This window comes from Solea solea, chromosome 13 (assembly GCF_958295425.1).
Source record: "Solea solea chromosome 13, fSolSol10.1, whole genome shotgun sequence".
In the NCBI taxonomy this organism is placed as follows: domain Eukaryota; kingdom Metazoa; phylum Chordata; class Actinopteri; order Pleuronectiformes; family Soleidae; genus Solea; species Solea solea.
The window spans coordinates 14,798,242-14,811,655 of NC_081146.1; the positions used below are offsets into that span (position 1 = coordinate 14,798,242).

The 13,414-nt window shown below is 40.1% G+C and overlaps 2 protein-coding genes across 2 annotated transcripts; both read right to left on the reverse strand.

The window, feature by feature from the left end:
• Positions 1-5,352: 5,352 nt before the first annotated feature.
• On the reverse strand, positions 5,353-7,535 carry LOC131471141 (protein LRATD2-like). The gene is made up of 2 exons (XM_058647486.1): positions 7,350-7,535; positions 5,353-7,085 (listed from the first exon to the last, which is right to left on the reverse strand). Exon 2 carries the CDS (start codon positions 6,903-6,905, stop codon positions 6,084-6,086), a length of 822 nt encoding a protein of 273 aa, XP_058503469.1. The 5' UTR covers positions 6,906-7,085; positions 7,350-7,535; the 3' UTR covers positions 5,353-6,083.
• A 1,980-nt stretch (positions 7,536-9,515) lies between these two features.
• nsmce2 (NSE2 (MMS21) homolog, SMC5-SMC6 complex SUMO ligase) lies at positions 9,516-13,405 on the reverse strand. The gene is made up of 6 exons (XM_058647487.1): positions 13,007-13,405; positions 12,425-12,537; positions 12,129-12,282; positions 11,159-11,250; positions 10,892-10,998; positions 9,516-9,838 (listed from the first exon to the last, which is right to left on the reverse strand). The coding sequence occupies exons 1-6, from the start codon at positions 13,119-13,121 to the stop codon at positions 9,727-9,729; spliced, it is 693 nt and encodes a 230-aa protein (XP_058503470.1). The 5' UTR covers positions 13,122-13,405; the 3' UTR covers positions 9,516-9,726.
• Between the last annotated feature and the right edge of the window lie 9 nt (positions 13,406-13,414).

The following is a 13,414-nucleotide window of genomic DNA, read 5'->3' on the forward strand; positions in this document are numbered from 1 at the left end:
GCAGTGGGATCACTCTTCATTCCAACATGTGCATTTCTTTGAGGCCTTTGGTAGAATAAGAGAGTTAACGTCATGATGGTAATGATTATGACTCTGTGTAATGTGGCTTCTATAAGCCTCCCCCAGTCTTCTAAAATATGCAATTAACAAGTCCTAATAAGGCATAAGTATCATCAAAAGCTTATATGTAAGTCAGAGTCAACGTTGTGTGTTCAAAATGAGCAGGGAGAAAGCAAAAAAAGAAATAAAACACAGTTAAAGAAATAATAGAGTAAGACAGAATTCATTAAAAGACGTAAGGACACAGAGCGCTGTCCCTGACAATTACACTGACAGAGCACAAGAGCAGCAACATAGAATTACAATTAAAGAAGAGCACAAATGTTGATATGTGTTAATTTGAGGCACTGAGAACTGAGAGGAAGGTTGGGAAAGACAGCTGCACGGGCCGAACTCACATTAACTGTCAGAAAAGAGACTCTCAAAGGATTATTAAGACTTGTGCTGCAAAGTGAAGTGCACTCAGGACAAAGACACACATTTACAACACTGTGGCTCCTTATTAGCGATTCGACTGTCACTAACCTGATTATTTATTAACAAATTGTATATTATAAATTATTATGTATTGAGTTAAATAGCAGTTTTTCATTTAACCTCTGCATTAAGTAGTTTAAGAAATAAGAAAGAAAGAAAGAAAAAGTTCTGTGCTTGTGTAAGCATTTTCATTTAAAAAAAAAAAAAACGAGTGCATGCTAAAATAAGATTATAATTTTGCTATTTCCATTGTGCAGTCAAGTCAGAAGCACTGTCACTGTTGACCAGTAAAAGTAGAAAAATAGGTCAGGAAAAGTTGCAATGACTCAGGACAAGATGAACTTTGATAGTAATTGAATCAGCGAACTGTAAATAACTGTGTGACAAACAATTTTCAGTCACATCTCACTTCAAGTATGTAAGATTTAGAACGCTTTCTTTCTTTCTTTCTTTCTTTCTTTCTTTCTTTCTTTCCTGGGGCCCTTCCCTGTTGTCTGGCTCCTCTTATATAAACCAGACAGCCTCGGCTAAGCAGACATGACATCTCAAACAAGAATAGGGCCTGATTCCATTCTGAGACACTCTTCTTCTACTCCCGTCACCTTAGGCCTTTGTTCTCCACCTCAAGACACTGCAGTCAAATTGAGGATATTTTTACAGTGTCTAACAATGCCATCCATGATAATTCTTGCTATATAATGTGGTATTCTTGTTATTCCCTTTAAACCATCACATTTTCTTTGAACTGATCATTTGTGAGCACCACGGAAATTTCCAAGCTCTAACATTAAACAGTGTTTTTAACCTTCACGGCCTCGTGCTCGACTTATGGAACCAACGTTTCTCAAAGAAAGTGAAAGAAACCACAAAGGGAGGAGAACACTGGTTGCCCGTCTGTATGTGCAGAAGCATGCAAACTGAATTCAAACTGTTGTGGTTGGAGAGCAGCAGGCGAAGCCCAAAGAAGAACAACTCCAGGCGTCCGTGTGAGCGGGAGGGAGCGATCTTTGCCGTTGGGCATCTGTAAAAACATGCGATCATCCCACGTTGCAACAAGAAAGAATCAGAGTGCAGCGCCAGTCTGGAAGAACAGTAAACAGTCCAGTTGAACTTAACCGGTGGGAGCCCCATATCAATTATTAACCCGATGCAAGATAGGCTGTGGATGAAAAAAACAAAAAACATTGCAGCACTTTGGATGGATCAATGGCTTGTAATGAATGCAGAGTCATTCATTTTAAAGTTACAAGTGCGTTTGGAGTTGCATTATAGTCTCTAATTCACAGGAAATTGAGCTGTCTCTCCAAACACAAACATAAATGCACAAACATGATTCAGGTGAGCGGGTTGTGGAAATGGCCTGACAAACAAAACCCCCTCAGCTCCTCGTCTCCCTGTCTGTGACTAACAGATTTTAATAAGTGACGAAAACTAATTCATAATTTCACAATGAACCAACGTGACCTGGTTTTTCAAAGTCTCTGACTCCACTATTTACCGCAGATGATTGATTCAGGAGCGTCTGAAATAATACTGTTAATCAAAGGCTGGTGAAACCCTGGTAATCACTTTCACTATCTTATATTCCACATGCCATTAAAATAACCAGCTCTTTACTGGTTTAAGAGAAAAGTAAACTGTTCAAGTGGCAGAAAAGTAGTTAATTATAACCCTGAGGTGACTTTCAAATTCTTAACATTCAATCACATAACCAAAAATTCTTCACATGAGCCGAATTACAACTACACACTGTTTGTCTCACATGGATAAAAATCTTAGAGTGGCTTGAGGCCATGTCTTAAATTAACTCCCTCTTCCTTTGGCCTCACTTAGATACGATCTCCTCATGGGCACAGCCTCTTCAGTTCAGACGGACGTAAGTGCATGTGGGAAAACATTTTTTGGAGATCAAGACTCTTTGTAAACATAAGGTGGGTATGATTTGAGTTCTGGCTTGTCCCCAACCTCTGTAGTCTTGCCAGTTTTAGCTGAAGGGTGTGGGCTTTCCTCCATTTCTCCAAAAAAAAAAAGAAAAGCAGCAATGAAAATGACAAAACAACAGAATGACTGGCAAAAAGCCTGACATCCATCAGCCAACATGTCAGCAGCTTCAGTTTAAGAGACTTTGAAACACATCACTCACCAGTCACACCTCGGTTTTTTTCAGTGGCAGATCTCACTGTGACCTTTTTGTGAAATGGTTGTAGTTATTATTATTAATAGCTAAGTCTTGATGGATGATACAGGTTTGAATATGAGGCAGATGTAACATACAAGTGTGTGACGATATGCCAAATTAAAGGCATCCTGTAAATATTCTATAAATGGGTCTCTGTTTTGGCAACCATCAGCTGTTAGTGGCAGCAAGTTGACATGATTGTACATTATTCAGGGTTTTTTTTAATAGTTTTTTACATCTTGTTCGCTAGACCTCAAGAATCCACTCTGCATGTTGGTGTTTTTGTGTAAAACATGAAATGTAAACACAAGAAAACTTCAAATTTCCAAATGTTGCTCACTGCCTTTTCCAAATTGAAAGTTGGATGCATTTTTTATTTTACGCAGAGAGCACAGAAGACGCCAATTACCAGACTGAGGCGGGTCATATTCAATTTGTCAAGTTTATTTTTCGGGGCTGTGTGGCCACAAAATCTGATTGCCAATTCTGAATTTTAAATCAGATTTGTGTCATTTTAGTATGTCGTCCTAGATCAGATATATAGCCAATATGTGGCCCTGCAACATGAATGACAATGGTCATATCAGAATTCATGCAGCTTTTTGCCTGTGCACATGCACTGTGTGTGGATCACCGATGACACTTAATTGTTTATAAAAGAGCGTTTTTCTAGTTGCAACTTTGTATCCTATGGGTGTCCTTCCATTTAAAATGGTTGTTGTTGTGAAGTTCACTACTGCCCCTACAAAGGGAGTCCTTAAAGGAAATGATATGATGCTGTGCTGTAAAGGACGTCCCTGTATACCAGTGAAGAAATGGGATGTTCAGTAAGTGTCCTTAAAGGAATACTTCACTGATTTGCATTTAGCTTTGTATTACTAGAATAGGGGTTGTATTTTTGAAAAATTGTGCTTCCCAACCTCAGTTTCCCCTGAATCAAGAAATATCTTCATTTGGTTTTTTGTTACGTGCCCACTAGTGACACTTGGTCCGAGTCTTGAAACTGCAATGCTAATTCTGCACTTTTTAGACCCACTCGTAGGTGGACGGGACCTCATTCCCAGAATGTAAACAGTGATCGTCATCTTTCCTAACAGTTACACTAACAGGACCTAGCGGCACTGGTGAGCACGTAACAAAAAAGAATGAAGATATTTCTCAACTCAGGGGAAACTGAGGTTGGGAAGTGAAAAAACTATCCCTATTCTAGTGATACAAAGCTAAATGCAAATTGGTGAAGTATTCCTTTAAGGAAGAAACCCATGGTTGTATAGAGGTGCCTTTTTTTTTTATTTAAAACTCATTCAGTGCACTTCTAATTTGGTCCCCTGCCCTTCCAAAAGTGTGTGCACGCCACTGCTGATCTGCAATGCATCAGATTTGTACATTGTCGCTGATAATCGAACATAACCTTAATATCATTTTAAGTTTGGGCACACACAATGAAAAATCATTCTATTCACAGTTTCACAACTCTACCGGCAGCTGCTTCAACACTGAACGTTTCACCCCGTGCTGCTCAGTTTCTGTTGCTACAAAAAAAAATAAAAAAAAGAATGATTATCATAAATATGCAAACCCCACACACACACATGGGCACAATTCATATTTCATCACGGTGGTATAGACCGCAGAGGATTGAAGAAATGCTAATGTTTCCAACAGTGTTCCTATTTTGTAGCAGTGCTGATGATGATGATCCTGCTTTGGGCCCAGTGGGACATTACCTGCAGCAAAATGACTACAACATCATCTCCATGCAAATATTACCAAAGGAAGAAGGAAGACAAACAGGAAAAGTAACTCAGTGATTGTGTGAGAGCCATTAGCTCTTCTGAAACAAAAAGAAAAAGTTCAAACAGTTCAAAACAACCCCCAGAGCTTGGTGTAACTTCCTTTGCAGCCTCTGTGTGTGAACACACTTGTACAAGTTTCCCATGTATTTACTAGGTGACATTATTAAGATGTTGACATCCAAATATTAACTACATTTCTGGCCTCCTGTATCATTAATTATGGAGTCGTTTTTATCTATACCATAGATAGATTCCATGAACGGAAAAATGCGTCATTTAAAAATAGAAACTGTGGTTGAGAACGTCTGTGGTTCCACACACACACACACACCAAATTCTTACATTGTTGCCTGCCATTTAATTAATGCACTACTCCCGAGAAAAGGAAGGGAATCCAAATATGGCTGAACAACATTTTTATCCTGCAGTTTGACTTTAACAAAGTCAGCAAGCAGAGGTGTAAACAGCCGAAATGTCCAGTAAGGTTGTCACACAACTTAGCATAAGATTTAACAAAGATGACTGCTCTGCTCTGGCAGCCATTAGCAGCTGCAGGGGCAGCCAGCACTCTTCATCTCTCACCAGAGGAAATCAGAGGTCTCACTCTAGTTGAGCAGACTGAGCCGTGGCTCCTGAAGGGTAAAAACTGGGATTGTGATGGTTGAGTTATAGCCGGTGTCACATCCTGTGTTGCAGGGCAAACCAGTGCTATATTAAGGACAAGGGGTGCAGACAAAATAGAATAACCACGGACACCTAAACCCCCTCCCCCGCCCGAGATTCGTGTTGCACAAATATTTTCAAACTCGCAATTCACAATTCTTCAATGAAAATAAAAACTTTACTGTTCAAATATAGATTTATTTCAATATTCCTTCATACAAACATCTTTTTTCTCCAAAAAAATAAATTGTGGAAAGGGGGTGAATCAGAAAAAGTGCACTATTTACTATGTTCACAAAATAGTCAAGAGTGGGTAAAGCTGTGTGATGCTCAGATACAAAGCATAAGAAGGGAATCATCAAAGCTGACACACAGTAAGAAAAAGCTATAGTTTAGTTTCTTCTGCTTTGTATTGGTCTCCAACACCTGAGTTGTACAGGAGTAAGTGTTTTCAGCACTGTGGTCAGGTAAAAGTACATTGGAGGTGGTTTCGCTCCTCTGTGCAAAGGCTCATTAGATTAGAAACAGTTGTGGACACTCAGTCTTCAAAGTCGCGTTGTCTTTGGGTGGAGGGTGTTTAAAATCACACTTATTTGAAGAGGAACTAACCTAGAATGTGGTGCATGAACATTTGTCACGTTTTGAAATACAAATATGTTTGTGAAAAGTATGTTTCGACACTGGTAATTTGCTTCACAAATGTACTTGAGTGTCACCTCAGATGTTTTCACCTCTGACCCCCCCTAAAGATGCTTCTTACAGTGTGGTGTATGTGCACACAGGCTCAGGTCAAAAGTCTTAAGTTGGCTAAATGGAGGCATTCTCTTTCAGCTCCATTTGTCAGAGTGAAACTGTGGATTTTCCCACTGTGGCTCAGATCCCCACCAGTTGACTCATCAGTTGACACATCAGTTGACAAAGTGCTCCTCTTTAATGTCATGTGTTGCATTCAGGTGATTGGCCAGCTCTTGCATCACAGCATCTTTGCCAATCTGATCGTTCCTCCTCTTTTCCATGATCACGTCCTCAAGGCTCTGAAACTCTAGCACGTGGTTCTGCTTCTCCGAAAAGCATAATTTCAACCTGTAAGGCTGTTTTCCAATCCTAATCTCACCTCCGATTTTGAACTCCCTTTTGCCAAAGCGGCACCAGGCGGCAAAGCACTCAGAGTTTCTCCAGTAAAGCTCTTGGTCTCTCGATCCCACATAGTCCCGAGCGTTGCGCACGACCACGTCGAGTGGGAGCGCACGGTACCTGTAGAGGCCGTTCACTATCCTGCCCTGTTTTCCCTGGCTCACGTCAGTGAGGAAGGTGATCTTTATCTCACCTCGGTGTAAATGGATCACCTGGAACTCGCCGACGTAAACAGCCCAATGTGGATAATGTCCGGTGGCCACAAACTCCAGCAGGTCTCCAGGTCGACACTTGTTCAGGAGACTTTCCGCGGAGTGCGTCGCGGCTCCGCTGCTCCTCTCGTAGACGCACTCCTCTCGGTAGAAAATCGCGCACTCCAGCTCGTCCTGTGGGTCGAATAGCTTGTCCTCATGGTTCACAGTGTGGCTCTCTGATGAGAAGTTGTCCAAATTCTCGTCCTGGTCGTCGTCGTCGTTGGAGAAAATATAAGAGACGCCAATGCGCGGTCCGTCGCCGTCCGAGTCGAGCCCATTTGGGTCCGACGTTGGCACCTCTGCGTAATTTAAATGCGTCAGCTTCTCCACCTGGTTCCCCATAAAGGTTACAGGTGGATGTAACAGCTGAGCAAAGAAACAGGATCCACCTGTTCTTGACGGGGAGGAGACAGAAAGAGGCGCAGGACTGTGGAGTGTCTTCACTAAATCCAAAGCGGCCAAGACGCGTGCCAATAATCCATGTCCAGCTGCAGATGTATTGTGTTCCAGATTAACGTCCACCTGTACAGAAAAACACAAGACAGAAGCTGAAACAGCGACTTCGGAGCTCTTCACTGCAGCCTGTTCTCAAAGTCAAACTAGTTTACATTCCCAACAGGTGCTACCTGACACACCTGTTGGCTCGGTTTCCTCGAAACTCGCCACGTAGTGTGTACTTTTAGGTTTGTCTTCCGCAAGTATAAACAGTGATTATTATTCCTATTCACGTGATGAAGGTGAATCCACGGTGAAGTCAGTCAGTCAGTGGGGTTTGGACTCACTCACCTGCAGCTCAGCTCGTCTCTGCAGTTTCTGTCACATCGGTGCAAAACAGTGGCAGGTGTCAGTGTCTGTGAGTGTGAGCAGCTTCACTCCTCCTCCTCCTTCCTGTGTGGTTTTCTCCGCTCTGCTCTGCTGAACTGACTGTCTGTAGTATGAACCACAGTCAGTGAACGGACGCTGCAGAGAAACTCAACCAGGATTCAGTAACTGCTGCTAGGAGGTGCTGCCATTTAAAGCGACAGTGCGCCTTTCTGCCCTATTCACATATTCACTCTCCAATTAAGCTTGAAGGTGCTATATGTAAGAAATATATTATATTAAGACTAAAAACACCACAAAATCTATCTATTTATCTATCTACGTCTGCACTGGAGCATTAAAACATAGGTGGATAATTTTCTCCTGGACAAGGAATCAAAACAGAAAAGTTCAGCCAAGCTTAGTTAACTCTTTCTCCCTCTCTTGTATAATATGTAATTTAGAGTTTAAATATCCCATGCACTATAATTCTGTCATTCAGTTTTCTTAACACAATATAATCCTTATTGAGACTTATTGAGGTGCCGTGCAATATCGTCATGGTGGACCATATATTTTTGAACCTCTTTATTAGAATAACAATGTTTTCATTCAACAAACTTTTTTATTGTGACCTCCATTTACACTTAATGCCAAACATGTTGTACGTAAGTTTATCTTACTGGAAGCTTGCTAATATACAAGACCCAACTTTCTATCACATCATTCTATTCAAAATGCTAAAGATCACAGTATTGAACAGACATATGATCACAATTCTGCATCAGCAAGACCAACACCAGAGCTAGTTTTAGCACATTTCTGTAAAACAACTTGTCTTCGCACCAGCGCTAAAGGAAATTGTGTTTGTCATCTCAGAGAAGGAAGTGATGCGAGCAGCCGCATATAGAACATCATTTCAGAAGTGTGTCAACTTTGGAAGGAGCACAAGAGGCCACGCTGCTTTTTTTCTGATGGGTGTGGCAAACCCTTTGGATTCAGCTCCACAAAGCAGCACGAGGAAAGCGGATACCTGGCTCAAACCAGAGATCAGAGTGTCTGTTATTGTCTGACCCTCACTGTTCTTTTCCTGCCTCTATATCCAGCTATTATCACTCCGACTAGGACTCCTGTGCCAGGAATGCAGTCTGACTAAATCCTTTTCTAGCAGGAGGAAACATTTTCTTGGATGACTATAGCACCAACACCTCAGAGGGACAACATAATGGCTTTGACTGTGATATGGAGGATACAGTGATGCACATTTGACAAATTGAACCATTGATGTAAAATTACCTGTGACTGAACATGTTGTGCAGTAATCAAGACAGAGTTTCCAGCATGGTGATTAAAAGTGGAACGGAGTAGAGAAATAAATGAATCAACATTAGCCAGATCATTTTGTTGCCAATTAATATCTTCATTGGCAAAATGCTCTTAGCCTTGCATGACGCACTCTGTGGAGAGAGAGCAATTAAGACTTGTTCAAAAAGCCTGATGCAAGGTTATTAAAAGATTAGCTTCACATAGTTCCATTTGAACACAGCTTTTGTTTGTTGCTCTTTGGAACAAAAGACCACTCACTGAGAGCGATAGCAGGAAAAAGTAGAGCTTTAATCACACACAAATGCATTCCCACAAATGTTAAAGAATCATTTGTTTATGGCTCATTTAAAAAACTAATTCATTTTGAGGATCTCAGGATCCTTGTGTGGTACCATTTATATAAGCCATCTTATTTTGAAGAGATATGGATTTCAAAGTTTTTGATATACATAGTGATGAAGTGACTCTGGATTTCTTAGTGACCAGTAGTGGTCAGAATTTAGTAATACTTTATTTATAATCCAGATTATACTTACCATTGACCATATGGTAAATTGACAGCTCTTTTCTTGTCCAAAGCCATTTTCGCAACATTTCACATTCATACAACACCTCTACTGCAAATTACTTCTCCATCACATAATCTATGAACAGCTGGCACACTCTTCAGGGCCAATTTTGGGGTTCATTGACTGACTGGAGGATCAAACACCTGAACCTCTCTACCCTTGTGTCCTCATGCAGAGGCTGCTCTCTTGTGGTGTTTTCAAATTACTGCATCATGTACCCGTGTCCCTAATTACAGAATTGACTGCAATGCATTAATAACGTTTGAAGCTTTTATTTACAAGAAGACTAAAGTACAAAATAACAAAACAAGTACAATACACAAAATAAACTTTTTTCACAAGTTCAGGTTCACTACTCAGTAAAGAAGGGAAAAAACAACATATATAGCGAAAATCCATTACTATTCTAACTATAGAACTGTATAGGGGAATGGGTCTTACAATAAAATACCCAGCTGCTTAGAGCACTACGTCCGGTTGCTGTTTCTCTTCTGGCTTTGAATCTTTCTCCTCAGACTCTGGTCAGGAATGAGGTCTGTTGCTTTCACATCAGTGTTTCCACAGCCCACCACAGGACAGCTAAAGGAAAGAGAAGGAAAGACACACTTGTAATATTAAATAGAGCTCTTGCGGCAAACCTTTTGGTGATTTTTGTTGTTATTATTCTGCCTCAATTTAGCCTTTATGAACAGAAAATATTTTACATTATTTGTATGCTGCGTCCTTCATCTGAAAATGGGCCCTACCGTCAGACTTGACTGAGGGAGTGTTTGTGTGTACACCAGCAGTTAAGGGGTAGGTGGGGGAAACGCCTGTCAAACTGTCAAACTTTGACAGACGTTTGTTCTGTCAAACTACTAAAAGACTGGGTTTTATGAGCAGAAGAACTCGCTTCTGAAACCTGATGTGGGGGTCCTTGTTTGTGTTTTCAGTCATTCTCAAAACCTAATTGCAGACATCACACTTTACTAGTGCAATGTTGCTGTTGATTCCAACTATATATATAAAACAAATCATACCAAATCATCTATACTGAGAAAGAGAGACTGTATGGAGCTGAGAAGCTTAGTCAGCATTGTGTGAACTCACATGACAATAGATTAAAATGTAACAGACATCTGTTAAGTAAAAGTTATTCAGGTCGTAATCTCTTTCTATTAACCATTTATGTGGCCTGGTTACCCTTTATATATTAGTTTCTATACCAGTGTTTTATTTTCTTTTGATATGTGAAATGTACAAGTTAAAACAATACATTGGTGGGCGTTACCCATGAAAGCTTGAGTGATGATGGACAAATCATTGCTGCTACAATATGGTGCTGTTGCACTTGTAGTCATGCAACTAATTAAGAAAAGCCCTCTCAGGTATTGCTGCTTTAATTGTAGATGTAAACTGTTCACAGTTACAGCAGTCAGGATTCAATATGAGAAAGTTTTTCGTTGACAACAACAAGCACTGGGATTTCATCAGTGTTCCTCTAGGATTGGTCACATTTAATTTGACTCCAACATCAAAGCTGTATAATAAAGAACATGTAAATTAAGGCATAATGTTGGAGCCATTCCAGACGACTGCAGCTGCAAAACCTGACTCTACGATCCAACGGTTCCCCAAGGAAGAGTGTCTTACCGGCATTTCTTTTTCTGGTTGTTTCTTGTTCTGATCAGGCCCAGTATAGCAGCTTCATCATAATGGTGGTTACAATTCTTATTCTTCATTGGGTTCTCCATTTCCACCTTGAATACAGATGCACAGATCAAAAACACAAATTGAGATGGTCCTCTGTATCCTCATTTCTTAACCTTATGTTGAATATGTTATTGTAAGAGACTCGTTACTGATGCGATGTGAAAAAAATATCCATTCATATGAACTAGAGAAACTGCAGCAGTATACCTGTGTGAGTGGACAGGTGAAGTTGACTTGGCTCTGTGTAACAGCAATGTCCTCATCAAGCTCCTCCATGTTATCAGCCGACTCTTGGTTGGCTGAAAGAACAAAAAGTTTGTTTCCTTAAATGTAATCTCAGTAATCAATGATGAGCTGGATTAATGAAAAGATGGAAGGAGAACATGCAGCAGGTAAGAAGATTAACTTGGATAGATGTATGAAAATCATAGATTCAGAGCTAATCCCTGATATGTTGTCAAATAATAACAAACTTTATCACATATTTTACCATTTACAAAATACGAAGCCTTAAGACATTACACCCTTAAAAGAATACAGTTACTGATACGCTCACACAGATACATCAGTCACACACACACACACACACCAAGCACCCTCTTGTTGTTTTAATCCATGTATCAAGTTCACAAGATCTATGGTTGTTGTACCAGTGCAGCAGCATCTATCAAAGACTCAAGGTCATTCTGGGCCCGGGGTATTAAGCAAACTCTATGTTGCCTCCTGAATTTGAGCCAAGCCTAAGGGCAATGACACAAAGCCACAGATTGGTTTATAAACGTATGATTTTTAAATGTTACAAAGACATAACTGAGGCAGTGGCTTATCACAGAGCCAAGAACATGCTTCCAGTCAGCATAGTGGAGAAGTTTGGTTTTAAATGAACGTGCGTGATATTATGTTTTTCCTCTGTGTGGTCTGATTGATAACTGAAGTGATTAAAATAAGAGGAAAGTTTATGAGTTTAGAATAAAAGTGTTGTTAAAAGTTCAATTTTCTTTTTTTTAATAGGTCAGGAAAAATGATCAATAGGGTATCGATATCGATCAATATGAAGTAGTTATATCATGATATGCTTTAACCTTATCACACAGCCCTAATATTCATACTGTAACATAGTTTGTTCTGGTTTTTTTCCACATCATGGCTACTCCATATTCTTATGGCGCAAACTCACCTGTGTTGAGAGAATTCTTGATGCTGTCATTGAAGGCTAATACTTTCTGGTGGCGGTGCAGATCAGCATCAGAGAGTCTGGCTGTTCTCTCTGTGAACTTCTCACTCACTTTAGCAGACAGGCCAATCATGGCCTCTGGCTGCTGTGAGGCAACCTACAGGATAGAAATATATTCTGTTGTTTTCATTAGGTTAAAACATCAAGTATCTTTCTTTGAACCTTTCTTTAAACGCATCTTTGGGTGGGTTAGTATGGAGATGAACATATTTTCCACTTATATGTCCGGTTGGTCTCACCTCAGCTGTAACTTGTTGCACCACATCAATAAAGCAGTTGATTTCTCTGTCGAGCCGAGCACAGTCCAGAATCATAGCCTCCATTTCTTTGATGCCACTATTCATCTCTTCATCTGTAACACACAAACACACACTGCTATTGTACTTCATCATAATCCTGTACTTAACTATAGTGTCATATAATTTGGAGTTTTTAATAATATTGAACAGATAATAGTGTTTGTTCACGTTTCTTATTTAGATTGTTATATTTCAGACATTGTATTATGTGAATTATTTATCCTAATCAGGCTTCAGCTACTAAGTCAAATTAACTTTGTGTCCCTCTCTTCACTTTTGGTCAGTTCTGTGTATTTTTTGTGGTGCAAATTAAATAAAACCAAATCAAAATATATCATAATCTTATTTTGTGTTTACATACTTATACTGTAGTAATACTTTACTGGGTGGAGGTACTAAGTTCTATCCTACTAACTGTGAAGCACTAAAAAATACGTAATAACATCACAACCGTTTTAACAGGCAGGCACATGGACAAAATGTTTAATAATAATTACAGCATTAACTGACTGAAAAACTTACCCTGAGCCTCAGCCAGGTCCATCGCTACATCTGTCACTATGTCCATTGCTGTCCCGACGTCTGCCTGACATGTCTTCAGGCTTGACAGAGTCCCGTGAACGGCGCTCAAAGACATAACGACACGTTTTAAAAACAGACACCAGTAACACAACCAGCAAACTTCAGCTGACCATCCGCTAGCCGTTAGCCTAGCCTGCTAGCGTCACCTGTCAGTTGTTGTTAGCTTAGCTGGAAAACTAACGCGCTAAATGTCTAAAGGGTTTAAAGTGTACTAAACTGTGATAAAGTCACTCGGTAGTGACTTTACAAAGATACACGTGTAAAGTACGACAGGCATGTGAGATTGAACCAAACCCCCGAAATGGAATCTGAATAGACAACAATTATCATCAAAGCTCTGACTTCCGG